The following is an 18,746-nucleotide window of genomic DNA, read 5'->3' as shown; positions in this document are numbered from 1 at the left end:
ACCAGAATGAACACCGGAAGGCAGTGCGCCAAAAAACGTCTTTGTTGCCGTTAGCTTGACGTCTCTTTCCTCGATTAATTGTCTGATTCAAAGCTTCTGTATTGACTAAAAAGATGTGAGATTGTGAATCCGCAATGTTTCTAAAAGAACTTCTTCAAAAACTTCGTTCGGTACGTACGTCCATCTTTTGTTTTGTTGTTTGCCGTTCTGTAGCCCCTTTCGGAACTGCTAACCTAGCTTACGCTACTACGCATGCGTAGTAGCGTAAACTAGCTTACGCTACTACGCATGCGTAGTAGCGTAAACTAGGTTAGCTTACGCTACTACGCATGCGTAGTAGCGTAAACTAGCTTACGCTACTACGCATGCGTAGTAGCGTAAACTAGGTTAGCAGTTCCGAAAGGGGCTAGCCGTTCTGATACTTGTGTCAAATTGTCAAGTTAACGTAAAAGTTGACGAGCTAGAAACGCTGCTCTTCCTGTCTAGGGCGGGCTCTAGGCCGGAACCAGGTAGGGTGACAAAATCAATTGTGAACGGAAGCCAGGCTCTTTCTCGCCGAGAAGAGCCTGGTGACGCGAGGTTACAGAGCCATGTATAACCTCACGTCACCAGGCTCTTCTCGGCGAGAAAGAGCCTGGCTCCCGCCCACAATTGATTTTGTCACCCTACTGGTTCCCGCCTAGAGCCCGCCCTAGACCGGATGGCAGCGTTTCTAGCTCGTCAACTTTCACGTTAACTTGACAATTTGACCCAAGTATCAGAATCCTCTTTCACCGTTTTGACCGGTGTGTCAGGCGGTGGTGGCGGAGATGCCATATTGCATAAACGTTTTGTTTTATGTAACGCTAGCTTTGTTTTGATCAGACTCTAGTTTAGGTAACATCACCGCGTCAAGCTAACGGCAACAAAGACGTTGTTAGGCGCATTGCCATCCGGTGTTAATTCTGGGTCCGGGGTTTACGCCCCCATGACAAAAAGCGGGGTGGAAGGTGCCCAGACTAGCCATGTATCAAGTTTTGATACACGAAAACTATTGGTTGAGGTTGTAGCATGTGTTTACACTCCAACCAATCAGATTACAGAAAGGGAGGAACAGGTTTCCGGGCCTAGAAAACGACAACAGCACCCATGAACCCAAGTCTGAAAGACGAAACGGAGAACATGTTTCTCTGAAACAGTCTGCGTGCATAGTCGAGATTTTTCAGATACAGCAGTCTATCGTAAGTTGTGTGCAAACAATCAAACGTTACATTTTGTGAAGATCGGCGAAACACAGCGAGAAACACCGTTATATTTACGGCTGAGGGTCAATCGAAGGGCCGTTGGCGTTAGCTATCTGAACGATGCTGCTAAAAGAAAGCTAGCGTTAACTGTTAGCTTTGGCCGGCTAAAATGAGCAATGCTAATGCGCAAACAACAAAGCCACAATTAACCTTATTTAGCTAACTAACGTTACAGTATCGTTCATTATCGTGTTTCATGAACGTTCAGCCAGCTTGGTTGGGCAGTCATTCACATATTGAATTGTTATATAGCGTTAGTAGGCTAAGTTAGCTGGCTAACCTTATGTTTGATATGTTTTAATCTATGGTTTTAATTCATGCATATATCTGTCAACAGATGCTGTAAGAGTTCACTGATCTTTATCGGAAGATTTGGCAGTCGGAATGACATGGCCCTTGTTTACTAAATCACTCCATCTTCAGGCACTACTAGCAGCACCTGGCATATAGATGTGCATCACGATCCCCCAGTGACCCTTCACCATGGAAACAGATGCAGTAAGTTAGCTGTCCAGTGTCCTGTGATTGCATCTGGATGCAGATTGTGCATTAAACAATAATATGGGTGTATGGTACATTTTTGGATTGACTAACAGCATTTATTTCATACTACTCAGGAAGTTATTCCTATCTGGCAGAACAAGCCTCATGGATCCACCCGCAGTGTTGTGAGAAGAATTGGTTCCACTCTTCCGCTCAAACCTCCACAAAGGGCATGTTTCCAGGTAAATATCATGTCATGTCCTGCATATACAAGGTGTTATAGGAGCCCAGTCTGATACTGTAGGCTACTGAGGTGCTTAGACCGCGGATGACCTGGCTGACGCACTCGCTGCAGCTGATGTAATACATACCACATACGATAACATTGCATTGAGCGCTGCATATGGCTCATTTCCACCACATTTTACCGCCCTGCACAGCTCGTCACCACTCGGCTCTAATCGTTTCGGCTCGATGGACGTTTTGCTTCCACCGCGGATCATCTGCCCCCACCCACCCCCGCCCACAGCTGGTCGTCATAGCGACCGCATATCTGTCCTTCGCTTATAGCCGAAGTAGGCTATAACATAACGTTACAATTAAATCCATCCACAGAACTTTTAAACTGTTTATGAAATATTGGTGCCTCTAAATGACCTACAGTGTACATGGGCAAATGTGACAATCGGCCAGGATAATGGATATCACTTTGTAGTTAGTCAAACTCACAGGCATGCGCTGTGCGGGGACGGGAGAGGCGCAACAGAGTGAAGCCTCTACCCCGCGGCCTCTCACCAGGCAAGACCGCGGCTTCACCAAACACCCACTGCGGCCTAGCGGAGCGCTGCAGCCTGCACTCAGCTACAGAGCTTCCTGACCAGCGGGATTTTCAGACAATTGAACACCCGCCACAATTTTATTTCACCGGAGGCGAAGGCAGCAACACAAAAGACTGATGGAAATATACATAACAGAAGAGAAGGTAAGCCCACTAAACTGGTATGCAGCCGCCAGCATTGCATATGACAGTCAGTAGACAGAGTAAACACGATTCTGCCTGACCAATCAGTCGTCAACAATGTTTTCACGTCACCGTATGAACCCGGGTTCACAGAATAGAACCACGACGAGGCAGGTACTAAAAGTAGCACGACTCGACCCCAATACAACCAGGGCTGGGATAGTTTTTAGTGGTGGAATGAGACCAAATGTCGAGCGGAGCGGGATCGCGCTACTACCTGCGGTGGAAATGGGCCAATAGTAAGAACGAAGAAGCCTTGTCCTTGATGTTCGGAACCCATTCATTTATTCAATTTCACTGATGTGAATACAGCAAAGTTCTTTTCTACAGAAAGCAAAGAGACAGCGCACCAAACAAATGTTCCCGCTGCTGGTAGCGGCACGCTCAAAAACCATTTGCCCTTCCGGGTCAAAACACCTAGTGAGCAGAGGTGAAGGCAGCACCTATGTAGAATACCTGAGCCCAGGTAACATGGCACAGCGACACCCCATGGACATTCAAGATTCAAGATTCAAGATTTTTATTGTCACTCCATGGTACAAGTATCACGTGTGAAATTCTTGTGCTGTGGACTCCGTTTACAACATAGTGCAAATAGTACAAATATAACAAATATAACAGGGCATATGGGTGCAAAAACAACAAGAGACACAACAAGCATAAGGCAGTATAGTGATAAGACAAGTCAGGGACAGTGGCATATTCACTGCACATAGGTGCACGTGTCGGGTGCATACTTTAGACGTGCTTAAACATTTTAAATTCTGCGTATTTGACATACAGGTGCAAATAACATATTCCTTATTAAACATACAATTAAACTCGGCATTTTAAATTCGGCGTATTTGACATACAGGTGCAAATAGCATATTCCTTATTAAACATACAATTAAACGTTAGACATACGTAGTGGTAGCAGCTACAGTACGGTACAGTGCGGCTACTACACTATTTGTGTATGTTAAGGAGTCTCGTGGCCTGCGGGAAGAAACTGTTCCTCAAGCGATTTGTGCGTGCTTTCGGAACCCTGTATCTTCTCCCTGAGGGTAGCAGGGAGAACAGGCTGTTGTGGGGATGGTTTGTGTCTTTGATGATCTTCAGGGACCTCCTGAGGCACCGCTGTTTATACAGTTCATGCAGATCTGGCAACTCACATTCTGTTACGTGCTGTGCCGCGCGTCTCACTCTCCGTAGCGCCCTGCGGTCCATGGTGGTACAGTTCCCGTACCAGGTGGTGAAGCCGCCAGTCAGCAGGCTTTCAATGGTGCCTCTGTAGAAGTCCCTGAGGATTTCTTTCCTTAGCCCGAATTTCTTCAGGCGCTTGAGTCCGTGTATTCGCTGTTGGGCCTTTTTGACGACAGTGGCGGTGTGGCCGGCCCATGTCAGGTCCTGGTGGATATTGACTCCCAGGTACTTGAAGCTGTCCACCCTTTCCACCACTGTGCCGTTGATGGTGATTGGGGGGTGTGCGCCCCCCCCCCTCCTGTAGTCTACAATGATCTCCTTGGTCTTGGAGACGTTCAGAGAGAGGTGGTTGTCCTGGCACCATTGTTCCAGGGCCCCCACCTCCTCTCTGTAGGCCGTCTCGTCGCTCCCCGAGATCAGCCCCACGACTGCTGTGTCGTCTGCAAACTTCACGATGGTGTTAGAGGTTTGAGTCGCCACGCAGTCGTGGGTGTAGAGGTCATACCAGAAGGGGCTGGAGACGCACCCCTGGGGCGCTCCTATGCTGATGGTCAGTGGGGAGGAGGTGAGGTTGCCCACCCTCACCACATATAAAACATTACACACGATGACCACAGGAAATAATAGCAGACCAAATTTGGCTCCTACACAAGGGATCAGCCGAGCAGCATTTTGGTAAACAAACCGCGTCACTGGGTGGCAACGGCGATGGAACCTATGGAGCCCAAGTGGCGTGAGGCTTGAGTGTCTGACTCTAGCCAGTTAACTCTGTTTACATTTAAAAAAGTGACAGTTCACACTACTTTAACACAACATGCATAATTATACATCAAACACAGCATGGAACTTTCAAATGTTGGTGTTTGGCTCTCGGACAACAGATTGTCTCTCCACTTAGGAAAAACAGAGTCAATTTTATTTGCGTCCAAATTTAAGCTTAAAAAATCCCCGGGATTTTCAATTATGGTGGGTGACGTGTCCGTACCCTCAAAGGAGGAGATCACCTACTTGGGATGTATCCTGGACAACAAGCTCTCAGGCGAAAAGATGGCCTTAAAAGTTATCTCTAAGGTCAATCAAAAGACCAAATTTTTAGCTCGCATCTCCCCAGTCATAAACAGTGCTACGCTGTTGATACTGGCAAATGCTCTAATTCAATGCCATTTCGACTACGCCTGCTCCTCGTGGTTCACAGCCACTGCAGCCAAACTTAAAACCAGACTTCAGACGGCCCAAAATAAACTGGTGAGGGTTGTCCAGGGCCTACACCCCAGAGCCTCTCTCCTCCGCTCTCACTTCCTCAGTCTCGGGTGGTTGAGAGTGGAGGAGAGGGTCTCTCATATCAAGCTGTGTATGGTCCACAGGATCATTAACCTGAAAGCCCCTGTGTACCTCTCTGGCTATTTCCTGAGGGTTAGCGAGGTGCACAGTCACTCCACCAGGGGAAGCTCAAACAACGTTGTTCCTTTTAAATTTAAAACCTTAATAGGTAAATTTACTTTCTTATACTCAGCAGCGATTCTGTGGAACAGTCTCCCCGAAAATATAAAAGATCTAGGGTCCAAACTCACGTATAAGTCCACCTTAAAACAGTGGCTACAGAGCGGCCCCTAAGGTTGGCCCTTTCTGCAAGAATTGATTCAAAATGATTATTGCAGAAGTGTAAAGGTTGTATTGTTTTTTACATGTATATTTATGTGTGTATTTAGGTATGTGTACAGGGGTGGAAGTGTGTACGTGTGTTTTTGTATATTATGTATTTATATGTATTTATATACATATAGATGGTTTTTCCTGTATTTATTTATATGTGTAACGCATGTAATGTTTAGTTTGTTAAATGTCCCTCGCGCACACACGCGCTCATACATGCACACATACACTCACTCCATTTGCTTCACGTCAAGGACCACAATGGAAATAAGCCCTCGGGCTTTGTTGTGTTTTATTCCTTTTGTTTCAATGAATCTGGTCTTACGCTGTATTTCTCGTGCCATTGTTTCAATAAAGTATTCAATCAATCAATCAACTCTTGAGCTACTTCTGCTCTCAGAATGTCAAAATATAAGTGATGTGATGTATAGTTTTTGAGATATTAACGTTTGTTTGGCGCAACTCATACTATTAACTGCTGAGGGGTTCTGCATTTCTGGGTGGCAAGTGACGTCACGCTGATTCGTCCTATTGGCGTATATATTCGGTGATTATGTTTCCCTATATTGCTATGTAGCAGTTAATAATAAATTTTGAATTTGTGTCATGACAAGTTGTCTCTTACCCTTGTGTGTTAGGAACTCCCAGGCCTGCCCCCTCTTCGGCCTATGGATGGCCCCATGGTTCCTACCTTGGCAGACATTGCCTGGATTGCTGCAGATGAGGAGGAGACGTATGCCAGAGTGCGGTATGTACCGTAAATTCCGGACTATAAGCCGCACCGGTGTATAAGCCGCACCTGCAAAGTTGACTATTTTTTTCTTATATAAGCCGCACCGGACTATAAGCCGCGGGTGTTTTAATGGTATTTTTTTTTTTTTTTTTTTTTATTGTGTTTTAATGTTTAATTACCATATGTAAGGGTTCATGCACAGAGGGGATTGTCGGGAAAGAGATGGCTGTTTGAGGAAGCTCCCATTTATTAACATTTCAACAAAACAACATAACACAACACCACCTGTGTTGTTTTTTACAGTGCACACAGTGTCATACAGTGTGGTGAAAAGAGGGCAAGAGAGGAAATTAAAACTTATTATAGTTATATAGGATTTATAGTTAGAAAGAGTGCTAAAAAAGAGAGATTTTTTTTTTTTTTTTTTTTTTTTTTGGAAAAAATCCATAGATAAGCCGCACCGTTATATAAGCCGCAGGGGCCAAAAAAGGCCAAAAAACGGGAAAAAAGGTGCGGCTTATAGTCCGGAATTTACGGTATATACTGTCTAGTAGTGAGCAGGGTTCTGCCAAGGTGCTTGAAGTGTTTGGATTTTGAGGGGGAAAAAATGCAAGTCCTGGAAAACCTTGAAAATAGCCCCTTTTTAAAAAGGTGCTTAAAAGTCCTTTTCGTTTTGTAATGTCTGTATGAACCCTGAGGGAGAGACATTCATTATGTGTATGGACTTGTGACAAATCTCTGACCAGTTGGATTAAATCAGAAGTTAATTGATCTGTCTTGTATTCAGCTGTTTATAGTCAATAGGTAGGAGGAAGAGAGAGAGAGATAAATGACATGCGACATAGAGCTGTACTCATCCCCATAATGTCACATCTTGTTATCATAATGCCATAGGCTGCTAATGGCTCAGTCTTCTGTGTGCAGGAGTGACTCACGTCCTCTGAGACATGAGTGGCGGCCCACCCCCCTCCTGGTGCTCCACAGGAACTCATCTGTACCAAACTTCCGCCGTGAAGGCAAGAAGGTGGAGGGGCTGAGGAAGCCTGGTGTGACCGCACTGAACCGTACTACCGCCCTGCAGGACGAGCTCAGCAGGCTCCGTGCACAGATCGCCAAGATTGTGTCAAGCGATTCCGGTAGGTAACCCAAGTGGGAGCTGCACAGTGTATATACTGGATAGTAGGGGTGTGAATCACCAGATGCCCACGGTACGATACTAAAACGATACTTGAGTCACGATACGATATTATTGTGATATCGCCGATATTGCGATATATTGAATATTGCGATATATTGAATATTGCGATATATTAAATATTGCGATATTTCGATATATTGCGATTTCTTACCTTTTTAACTGCAAATTATGTCCCCAAAGGAAAACTTTGTCAACATCTGGTTTATATAAGAACAATTTTCCAGTCTGTACATCTGACTTCAACCATTTTAACCAAACATTGTCAAGTAGACAGACCAACAACTTTCATAAAGTCATGTCATAGTTGCATGCACCTGACAAACTGAACTGTTTGTTACTGTCTACTTACAGTCCACCTTAACTGGATGTGTGTGTGGACTACTGTACTTAGGTAGTTTTTGAACAATGCAACTTCACTTCACTTGCACAAAACATCTTGTGCAGCCCATTCAGTAACTGGGGAATTTGTAAATTACTGTTATGACAAAACTGTTACTGTTAAAACAAAATGAAAATATGCTACCGTTTGTTTACTGCTGGCCTTGGAACGAATGGCCTGCAAAATCTTTTTTTTTTTTTTTTTTTTGCAATATCGATACTAGGCGTCCAAATATCGATACAATATCGTCAGGCAAAATATCGCGATACTATGGTGTATCGATTTTTCCCCCCACCCCTACTGGATAGGGGCATTTCTAGGGAGTGGCCCAGGGTGGCACTGGCCACCCCTGAAAACGAATTGGCCACCCCAAAATCCTGAGGGTGCTGCTGGCATCTGTGGCCAACATGACTGTCTTTCAGAGGCTGTAGTAGGCTCGTTTTTAAAGCTAGAGTGAAAATACTGATATCCTATGAAACTAGAAGACCTAATGCATCCACTGTCTGCTACCAATCATGTCATTAGCAGGCTAAATAACACTCCAAAGTTTGGCAAAGGTAAACCTGTCTACATCCTTCCTAAATGCCACACTTAGTGCCACCTTTGCTTGGATCTGTGACCCACCTGGGCCACCCCAGTCAAAGTGGCCCGGAAACGCCACTGCTGTATACGTATATAATGCATTTGAACCCCCACATTGGATTATATACCAGGGACGTTATATTCTTTAGTTTTCTCGTATCTAATTATATACATATATATTAATATCTTTTATATATAGTACATAGCATGTATTATATCTATATATGTATATATCAAAATGCTGCTCGTGCAATATACTGCTGCTATTTCTCATAACGTTTACCTTATTATGCCTCCGCCGGCGATAGCCAGGCCGGAGGCATTATGGATCCGGGTTGTCCGTCCGTACGTCCGTCCGTACGATGTTTGTTAACGCGATATCTGAGGAACGCCTGGACGGAATTTCATCAAATTTGCCTCAAACATCGACTTAGACTCAAGGATGATTTGATTAGATTTTGGTGGTCAAAGGTCAAAGGTCAAGGTCACTGTGACCTCTCGAACGCCATTTTCAAGCTTGTTAACGCGATATCTCAGGAATGCCTTGACGGAATTTAATCAAACTTGTCTCAAACATCGACTTGGACTCAAGGATGAACTGATTAGATTTTGGTGGTCAAAGGTCAAAGGTCAAGGTCACTGTGACCTCTCGAACGCCATTTTCAAGCTTGTTAACGCGATATCTCAGGAATGCCTTGACGGAATTTAATCAAACTTGTCTCAAACATCGACTTGGACTCAAGGATGAACTGATTACATTTTGGTGGTCAAAGGTCAAGGTCACTGTGACCTCTCAAACGCCATTTTCCAGCTTGTTAACGCGATATCTCATGAATACCTTGACGGAATTTCATCAAATTTGCCTCAAACATCTACTTAGACTCAAGGATGAACTGATTACATTTTGGTGGTCAAAAGTCAAAGGTCAAGGTCACTGTCACCTCTCGAACGCCATTTTCAAGCTTGTTAACGTGATATCTCAGGAATGCCTTGACGGAATTTAATCTAACTTGTCTCAAACATCGACTTGGACTCAAGGATGAACTGATTAAATTTTGCTGGTCAAAGGTCATGGTCACTGTGACCTCTCAAACGCCATTTTCCAGCTTGTTAACGCGATATCTCACGAATGCCTTGACGGACTTTCATCAAATTTGCCTCAAACATCGCCTTAGACTCAAGGATGATCTGATTAGATTTTGGTGGTCAAAGGTCAAAGGTCAAGGTGAGCTCTCGAACGCCATTTTCAAGCTTGTTAACGCGATATCTCAGGAATGCCTTGACGGAATTTAATCAAACTTGTCTCAAACACCGACTTGGACTCAAGGATGAACTGATTACATTTTGGTGGTCAAAGTTCAAGGTCGCTGTGACCTCTCACACACCCAATTTCCAAGCTCTGTAACGCAACATCACAGGAGCGCCTTGACGGAATCTCTTCCAATTTGCCTCAAATGGCGATTTGGACCCCAGAATGAACTAATGGCGGAGGCATAAGTCCGCGTTGCGGTCGTTCTAGTTATTACTATCCCTACGTATCTAATTATATACATATATATTATTTTTTATATATATAGTACATAGTATGTATTATATCTATATATGTATATATTTAATCTGCTGCTCCTGTAGTGAATGCTGCCACACTCCTCGCACTTTAATGCCGCCAGCTGTGAGCGAAACAAAATGGACTTTGAGTGGCTCCGTGTTGAGCGAAACATGCACTTTAAACTGTTTTCTCTGCTCTTACACCAGGTATTATGTTGTTTTTATGATGTCTCTAATTTATGTTTTTATATTGTTTTTCTTTCTTAGTACTCAGTTGTTTTTATGGTATTTTATGATTTATGATATCCTAGTTAATCTAGTTGATCTATCCACCAGGACCTTGAGTTCATATTTCGTTCCCTCTCATGTTTCATGTTTTGGAATGACAATAAATATCCTTGATCCTTGAACCTTGAACCTTGACCTGAAAATTGGTAACAAATGTATTGAAATCAAATCACTCAGAACATTCAGACTGATTTAAAATCTAATGTTTGATTTATTGATGCATATGGTCATTCAAATGGCTGCTTTGAACAATGTAGATTTAGGATTGTTTTACTGAGCCATCATCATAAACAAGCTTCACCACAAATGTGCATAATTTAGCTGTATTTTGCAGCAGGTAGTGATGATGTATCTCCACACTGCTCCATTACAAAGCTAGATTGAACATGGCCGATTATAACTAGTGGTCCAAATTTTGGAGTAGCTTTAGTTGGAGGATGTTAAATAATTTTGCTAAATGCAATGGCTGTCGGAAGACCGTCTGCTGCAGGAGAGGCTGTACCCCAAACATGATGAAGCATTTTCTTCAGCCTGGCATTAAAGCGATACTGCACACTTTTTCCACTTTGTTCTGCTGAAAATCAATGTATATGGAAATTTAGTAGTGTTGTTGATGAATGCAGGTCAAAATCTACTTCTAGATTGAAAATGTCCCTTCCTATTTGCTAAAATGGTTGGTTGATGTGACGTTAACGGTTTGTGTCGTTACCAAATAATCTGCACCCACCTTCCCCACCAACACCACCGCTTGTCTATAAAACCCCCCACACACCGCGCCACACAGACTTAGACTGAGAGAGAGACAGGCAGGGCAGAGAGTGGCCGGAGTGAGGGAAACATACAGTCACCAGCTGGGCTACAGACATGCTGTCGATCTCACTCACTCACTTACACACACACACACACACACACACACACACACGGAGAGACAGCCAGGAGAGGAGCTTTTTGAATATCATTTTGCCAAGCTATTTCTGGTAATAGCCTGGTTTGTGCAGGAAAAAACACCATTATAACATTATAGGAGGCTACTATAGGATGTACAGATGCTTTAAAAAAAAAAAAATTGAATATCATGGAAAAGTTAGTTTTTTCCATAATTCCTTTCAAAAAGTGAAACTTTCATAGATTATAGATTCATTACACACAAAGTGAAATATTTCTAGCCTTTATTTGTTTAATTTTTCATAATTTTGGCCTACAGCTCCAGAAAACCCCCAAAACAGTATTTCAAGAAATGTGTGAAGAAAATCAGCAGTTACTTCTCAGTTATGACTGACTCCAGCCTCAGTCCACTCCCCCTGAATCTCCGCCAAATGTTTGAATCGTCTTTGCTTGACAATCCGCTGAAGCCCACGGTCCCCCATGGTATTTCCATGATATTCTAATTTTTTGGAAAGGATCTGTATGTGTGATGGCCTGCAAAAAACCTTCACATGGTGGCAATTTGACATTTTAATTTTTTGACATTTCCATAATTAGAAACTCCCCTATACCGACCGTCAACTGTCTCTCCAGCTTGTCACCAAACTATACTTGGTTGTCACCTAGTCTATTCCTAAGTGTCACGGAATTATAATCCGAATTGATAAAAGCTAATCAGAGAATTAGGACAACAACCATGCATGTCTTTTAGAGAAACATGCGTCTCTGGATATAGATGGCATTTTAATACCATGTGTAAACGGGCCCTTTGTTGGACATGCAGGCTTTGATTCTTTTGTGGCCGAGTCAGCTGCCCTGATTCCCCTAAAGCCATTTGGTACTAAGATGTCTTCACATCAGTTTGTAGGCCAGTGCCTAAAGATCATCTGTGCCTAAAGATCATCTCAGTGCCTAAAGATCATCTGTGCACGTCAGTGTTTGTTTGGCCGAACATGTTGGACACAAGAAAGTCACATGTCAATAATCACCAGTGGTGGGCTAGCTTGGGCTTTGACACAGGAAGCCGTGGAAGTGATACTGAAAGCTGTAGTTCCTCCAGTGGCCACTTGAGGCTGTATCCAAAAGGGATCGTTTCTCGTTCACCCCCATGTTAATGCCCATCTCGTACGAAGGACCCCAAGATGGCGACGGCCACAAAACGCGAGTCAAAAAACCAGTGGGTTTTCACATCACATCAGACTTTGTCTATATTTTTAGCCGGTCTATGGTATTCATTCACTTGTATTTTCCCCCCTGATTATAAAAAATAAAATTATATGTTCTGAAATTTTAATTGGACAGAGGAGTAAGAAAGTCTCCTTTGGGATTTAAAGCCACATGCATTGCCAGCTGCTGTCTCTTCTCTCCAATTAAATTCTATAAAGGTACAGGACAGACAAACCCTGTCTTTATTTGACACAATGCACCAATGCATGCACATATGCATTATACACACACACACGTGCTTAGAGGCGCTGTGAAATTTGTCCTCCGCATTTTTCCCCATCCTGGCTCGTCCTCCATGGTCAGGCCAGGAGCACTGGACAGCTTCAGTGAAGCACCCGGGGTCAGGCCAGGAGCACTGGACAGCTTCAGTGAAGCACCCGGGGTCAGGCCAGGAGCACTGGACCGCTTCAGTGAAGCACCCGGGGTCAGGCCACGAGCACTGGACAGCTTCAGTGAAGCACCCGGGGTCAGGCCACGAGCACTGGACAGCTTCAGTGAAGCACCCGGGGTCAGGCCAGGAGCACTGGACAGCTTCAGTGAAGCACCCGGGGTCAGGCCAGGAGCACTGGACCGCTTCAGTGAAGCACCCGGGGTCAGCCCACGAGCACTGGACAGCTTCAGTGAAGCACCCGGGGTCAGGCCACGAGCACTGGACAGCTTCAGTGAAGCACCCGGGGTCAGGCCCGGAGCACTGGACCGCTTCAGTGAAGCACCCGGGGTCAGGCCACGAGCACTGGACAGCTTCAGTGAAGCACCCGGGGTCAGGCCAGGAGCACTGGACCGCTTCAGTGAAGCACCCAGGGTCAGGCCAGGAGCACTGGACCGCTTCAGTGAAGCACCCGGGGTCAGGCCAGGAGCACTGGACCGCTTCAGTGAAGCACCCGGGGTCAGGCCAGGAGCACTGGACCGCTTCAGTGAAGCACCCGGGGTCAGGCCAGGAGCACTGGACCGCTTCAGTGAAGCACCCGGGGTCAGGCCAGGAGCACTGGACAGCTTCAGTGAAGCACCCGGGGTCAGGCCAGGAGCACTGGACAGCTTCAGTGAAGCACCCGGGGTCAGGCCAGGAGCACTGGACAGCTTCAGTGAAGCACCCGGGGTCAGGCCAGGAGCACTGGACAGCTTCAGTGAAGCACCCGGGGTCAGGCCAGGAGCACTGGACCGCTTCAGTGAAGCACCCGGGGTCAGGCCAGGAGCACTGGACAGCTTCAGTGAAGCACCCGGGGCGAGGACAGACTTCTTCCAACCCTCGCTGGTCAGACGACCATCCTCTGCATGTTTTTAGTGTGGGTCCATATTGATGATATATGGAGGAAACCCCAGGGGAAGAACATGTTTGTGGCATGAGATGGTCTGTGAATAGGGAAAGACCTCATATAGACCAAGCCTCCATATTAAGTGATAGTGCGGTATCCTCCTATAGACAATCCAGTTATATTGTGAGGTAGATGATATGATTCTTGCCTAGGACCCTCTGATAATTGACCTTTAAGTGTAGGTTATTATTGCAAAGCTAAATGTTTGTCCTGCATCACCGGATCAAAAACGTGAATGGATTATTTACAGTGCATTTGACCATGGCACTTCACTCTAGAGACGGATAGTGCCTGAAAGCATTTGACCATGGCACTTCACTCTAGAGACGGATAGTGCCTGAAAGCATTTGACCATGGCACTTCACTCTAGAGACGGATAGTGCCTGAAAGCATTTGACCATGGCACTTCACTCTAGAGACGGATAGTGCCTGAAAGCATTTGACCATGGCACTTCACTCTAGAGACGGATAGTGCCTGAAAGCATTTGACCATGGCACTTCACTCTAGAGACGGATAGTGCCTGAAAGCATTTGACCATGGCACTTCACTCTAGAGACGGATAGTGCCTGAAAGCATTTGACCGTGGCACTTCACTCTAGAGACAGATAGTGCCTGAAAGCATTTGACCATGGCACTTCACTCTAGAGACGGATAGTGCCTGAAAGCATTTGACCACGGCACTTCACTCTAGAGACGGATAGTGCCTGAAAGCATTTGACCATGGCACTTCACTCTAGAGACGGATAGTGAAAGCGGAAACATCATTTGTGCTCCGCTCCTTAGATGTGTCCAATCTGTTCTCTCCAACAATGTCGAATGACAAACCTTTGCTCTGCTCGTCTCTCTCAGGCTCCAACCCCCTGACCCCTGACCTGCTGACCCCTGACCTGCTGTCCCCCGATGACACCAGCATGAGCTTCTCCTTGGCGCCTTTTGAGACGGTGCCGGTGCCCTACCAGCCTGCAGCCACAGCCGCCGCCTCCTTCGTCATCAGTGACGTGACGGAAGAGGAGGAGGAAGACGAGGAAGATGTGGTCTCTGTGGTGTCGGAGCTGCTCCCCGACCCGCTGCCGCCCGTCTCCATGACTGCATCGGCGACCTTTGACCTGGACAGGCCCAGCATGGACTTCCGTGAGGCGGAGGAGGACACTGTGTCGCTGTCCAAGTCCACTAGCTTTGCTGATGTCATGGATATCCTGAAGGACATGAACCGCATGAAGATGAGCAAAGACAGGTATGGCATATCAGCCGCCCAAATGCCACTTTGTTCTTGATCTACTGTATGTATGGGAAGTCATGCAATTTCAAAAAGGTTTTTATTTTTGTCATCGTTACAGTAACATTTCTTCTGTGGATAACATTCCACGTATGTAACATAACGGCAAATGTATTTTCTGTCGCTGTTGACATAACGTAGCTGTAATTTATGTCGATGTACGTTTCTTCAATTCATATTCATGCCACGGCATTATCAGTGCACCGCAGCGAAGTTGGTTTTAAGTTGGATATTCGACAGACATTCACTCCGGACCCCTTGTCTCTTAAAATATACTATATGTGGCCCTCCACACAATATTGGTTAATCAAGCAAGTTTAATTCACATTTTTTCTGTTCACCTAATGATGACAGCACTATCATACAGTTTGTAGACAAGCACCAAGTAGGAACAACACAGGCAGTAATAATATTTTCAGATGGTAAACAAAATTGTACAATTGTATGTGATTTATTTAAATTTTTATAACCCATGTGAGAAGCAGCTGGCCGGCACCCCGTTAATTTCACATGATCTAATCTGGCCCCCATTGAAAAAAGTTTGGACACCCTTGCTTTAATACATGGTAGCACCCTGCTTTAATACATGGTAGCAAAGACACCCCTGCTTTAATACATGGTAGCAAAGCTGCTTTAATACATGGTAGCAAAGCTGCTTTAATACATGGTAGCAAAGGCATTGGAAAGAAATTAACTTGTGTAAGAAACACAGTTCAAAGATTTAAGCATAAGCCTTGATCAAAATGGCTTGAAGATAGAACACATAGTACACTTAATCAGGCGCGTGGATGTGGAATCTTTTGACAGTGTGATTGATACAATCAAGATATTTCAGCCAGTGACCGCCTGTGTTGTTTGCTGCGTGTCCCTGCAGGTACAACAGAGGCTGTACGTCCCTGAGAGAGGAGGACTCGGCCAATCTGATTTCAGAGGCTCTTAGGAAAAAGTTTACCCTGAAGGAAGAAGATATCGCCGCTGTGAAACGGAAGTAGCTTGATCTCTTGTTTCTCACCGCTACGCGATCCTGCTCTTCATGTAAGTCAGGACAGAAGAGAACAGTAACATTGTTTTGGATAGTGTTTGGCTTGGTCCTTCAACAACATGTCATCAAAGTGTATGATTAAATTTTTATATATTTCATCTTTTGAGAGGGTTTTTTAAGCTTTGCATTATAATGAAGAGGTCTTTGAAATGGGGCAATCTGATGAGAGGATATGGTAGGCTTAGGCTAGTATTTCCTATTTAGTATTCAATGGTAAAATGTCCTGCGTTACTCATGGTTTATTTTTTTGTTCTCTCTGTTCTTTATCAGGCCTTTGCCTGTGGAATGTTTACCCATGGAGACCCAACGTAGCTCCACCGAGCGAAGGCAATAGATTATATATATATATACATACATACATACATACACACACACACACACACACACACACACACACACACACACACACACACGTAAAAAAAAAAAAAAAGAAACTCGGCCCCCAACATTCACTTGACTCCTCTGCCGGTACAACTGAATGGGGATGGCCTACTCTTGATCATCTTGATAACAAGTCAACAGTGAGTTCACTGCATATTGAATTCGGTCTCGATTTCTCCTCTGAAAGACACGTCATCTCTGTGACAGGATTATTTCACATTCAAATTAATTGTGAATAATAACTCAATGGACTGGTACCACTGCTGCCCAATGACTTGCTCTGTGTGCAGGCTATTTTGTTTAAGGAGCATATTACCTATCCTGCTATGACAAGAGTCGAGTTTCCTACCTGATGTTTTTTTTCTGACAAGTTTTTGAACTTTCAACAGAAGAGAAGCAAATTAGCCTTTTTTTAGATTTGTTTTTCCAAACATGTAAAACAGTCCTAACATACTTGAACATATTTTATGTACAAATGGAGAAAGATCTATAGAGTGCATACAGTGATGTACTGTAGCTCATAGTGTTTATGGGAGACTTTTCACAGCATCATATCTGTTGGGACTGTTGCTCTCTCTTTCCTGTTCAAAACACGACTCCACTGCTCCTGTAAACCACAGCTCATCTTATGCTCGTCTTTAGTTTGTGTGTGACATGACAGTCACTGAACCACAGGACAAAGATTCTAAACATCCAGGCTAAACAGAGTGAGAAAACGTTGACATCGTGTGAAGTGAATTGTTTGGTGCATGGAATACTTTTGAATCAAATTAATATGATTACTGTTAACAACAACACCAGAGACAAACTTGTGCAGGTCTTTTTCAAGACCAATTGACTTTCCTGTAGTGTAGATTGTGTGGCTCTTGGAAATGTTTGCTGATTTGATGTGGCGTGGCAGAGGTGACCGCAGTTTGGATAGATGACCTCTGAACTCTGTGCTTTCTGATCATTCTGTACACAGTTATGTCAAAGCATGTGTATGATGACACTTATATAATTCATGTTGTTGCTGATTGATTCTCCAGTTGACACCTTACTGCAAAACTATTGCCTGTTCCAATACCTGCTTTTATTCCCATATATTTATCTGTTCAAGTGCCACACGTTTGTTTTGATCAGCCCATCCCCTCATTGCCTAACCTGACTCTGCCAGATGGGGCGGTATTGAGTGAAGCAACCTACATCCATCTGGCAGCGTCAGGTTACTCATTGCCTGCCTCTGTGTGTTCCTCACTTTGAAATAACGCAAACGTTTTCATTGCACAAATATAAATTCAGTGTTTCCCATACATAAAGGAATTTGTGGCGCACCGCCACAAAAGGATTTTGACCGCCACAAAAAGATGTTGACAAAAAAAAAATATATATATATATATATATATATATATATATATATATATATATTTTTTTTTTACAGTGCACCTGAACGCAACATGCAAGATACCCGCTGAATAAGTGTCCAAATGTTCATGTCATTCTGGCCAATACTTGTACTGTTATAGCATTTCAGTCTGGAATATGGAATATCTTTCAATAATCTATGATTTAGCTGCTAAATTGTCAAATACTGCCATCTGCTCGCTACCCAGGCACTTATGTATGTACTTAACCCAACTAACTTAACCTAACTAACTATCCGGTGTGCACCACATAAACTCCGGCTGACACCCCAAAAAACTACAATCCGCTACAGAAAAATGTATATTGTTTGGTTATTAACTGGCCCCTCGCCTTTATCATTTCACGAAAGTGGCCCCCGGGCAAAGCAAGTTGAGTATCCCTGATAAATTTAGTTTGTCATTGTAAACCCACAGCACAGTAATGATGACATGTTCTTCATAGATCTAGCCTTTTAATTTTGCTCTTAAGCTTTCTCAAAGTACACCAAATTCATGCATTTTACTTTTAAAATGGTGGGGGACCGCACCCCCCTAGGGGGTCTGCGGTCCCCCACCACAAATACTCAAAATCCTGTGGGAAACACTGACATTGATAAGTGAACTAGTTTTGTCATTGCAAGAATTGCGAGTGTCATGTGAGTTTTAGTTCCACCATTTCACTGTAACTCTTGTCTGAATGATGTCTTTGCTTAGAAAACAGAATCCTTTGACTGTAGTTTTGCAGTGTGAAAGAGGCATTACTGCCAAGTGATCTGGATTGAAAACAAGAATGTGCCCATCTGTCCGTCTGATTTTCACTCTGTGGTGTTGTCAGAATCGGCCCTCT

The 18,746-nt window shown here is 44.3% G+C and overlaps 1 protein-coding gene across 3 annotated transcripts; it reads left to right on the top strand.

The window, feature by feature from the left end:
- The first annotated feature begins 1,102 nt into the window (after positions 1 to 1,102).
- mtfr1l (mitochondrial fission regulator 1-like) lies at positions 1,103 to 16,570 on the top strand. 3 transcript variants are annotated; one of them, XM_083633563.1, is made up of 7 exons: positions 1,103 to 1,220; positions 1,707 to 1,781; positions 1,901 to 2,008; positions 6,264 to 6,373; positions 7,283 to 7,494; positions 14,668 to 15,052; positions 15,969 to 16,570. In XM_083633563.1, the coding sequence occupies exons 2-7, from the start codon at positions 1,767 to 1,769 to the stop codon at positions 16,084 to 16,086; spliced, it is 948 nt and encodes a 315-aa protein (XP_083489689.1). In that variant the 5' UTR covers positions 1,103 to 1,220; positions 1,707 to 1,766; the 3' UTR covers positions 16,087 to 16,570. The 3 variants fall into 3 exon arrangements, with proteins under 3 accessions (XP_083489689.1, XP_083489690.1, XP_083489688.1); XM_083633564.1 differs by having other exon boundaries at positions 1,107 to 1,220; positions 1,621 to 1,781; positions 1,922 to 2,008; XM_083633562.1 differs by having other exon boundaries at positions 1,107 to 1,220; positions 1,621 to 1,781.
- The last annotated feature ends 2,176 nt before the right edge of the window (positions 16,571 to 18,746 follow it).

Source organism: Poromitra crassiceps, assembly GCF_964638095.1.
Source record: "Poromitra crassiceps genome assembly, chromosome: 3".
NCBI classification, from domain to species: Eukaryota; Metazoa; Chordata; class Actinopteri; order Beryciformes; family Melamphaidae; genus Poromitra; species Poromitra crassiceps.
Note: the sequence above shows the minus strand (reverse complement) of the source record. Positions and strands in the feature narration are given on the sequence as shown.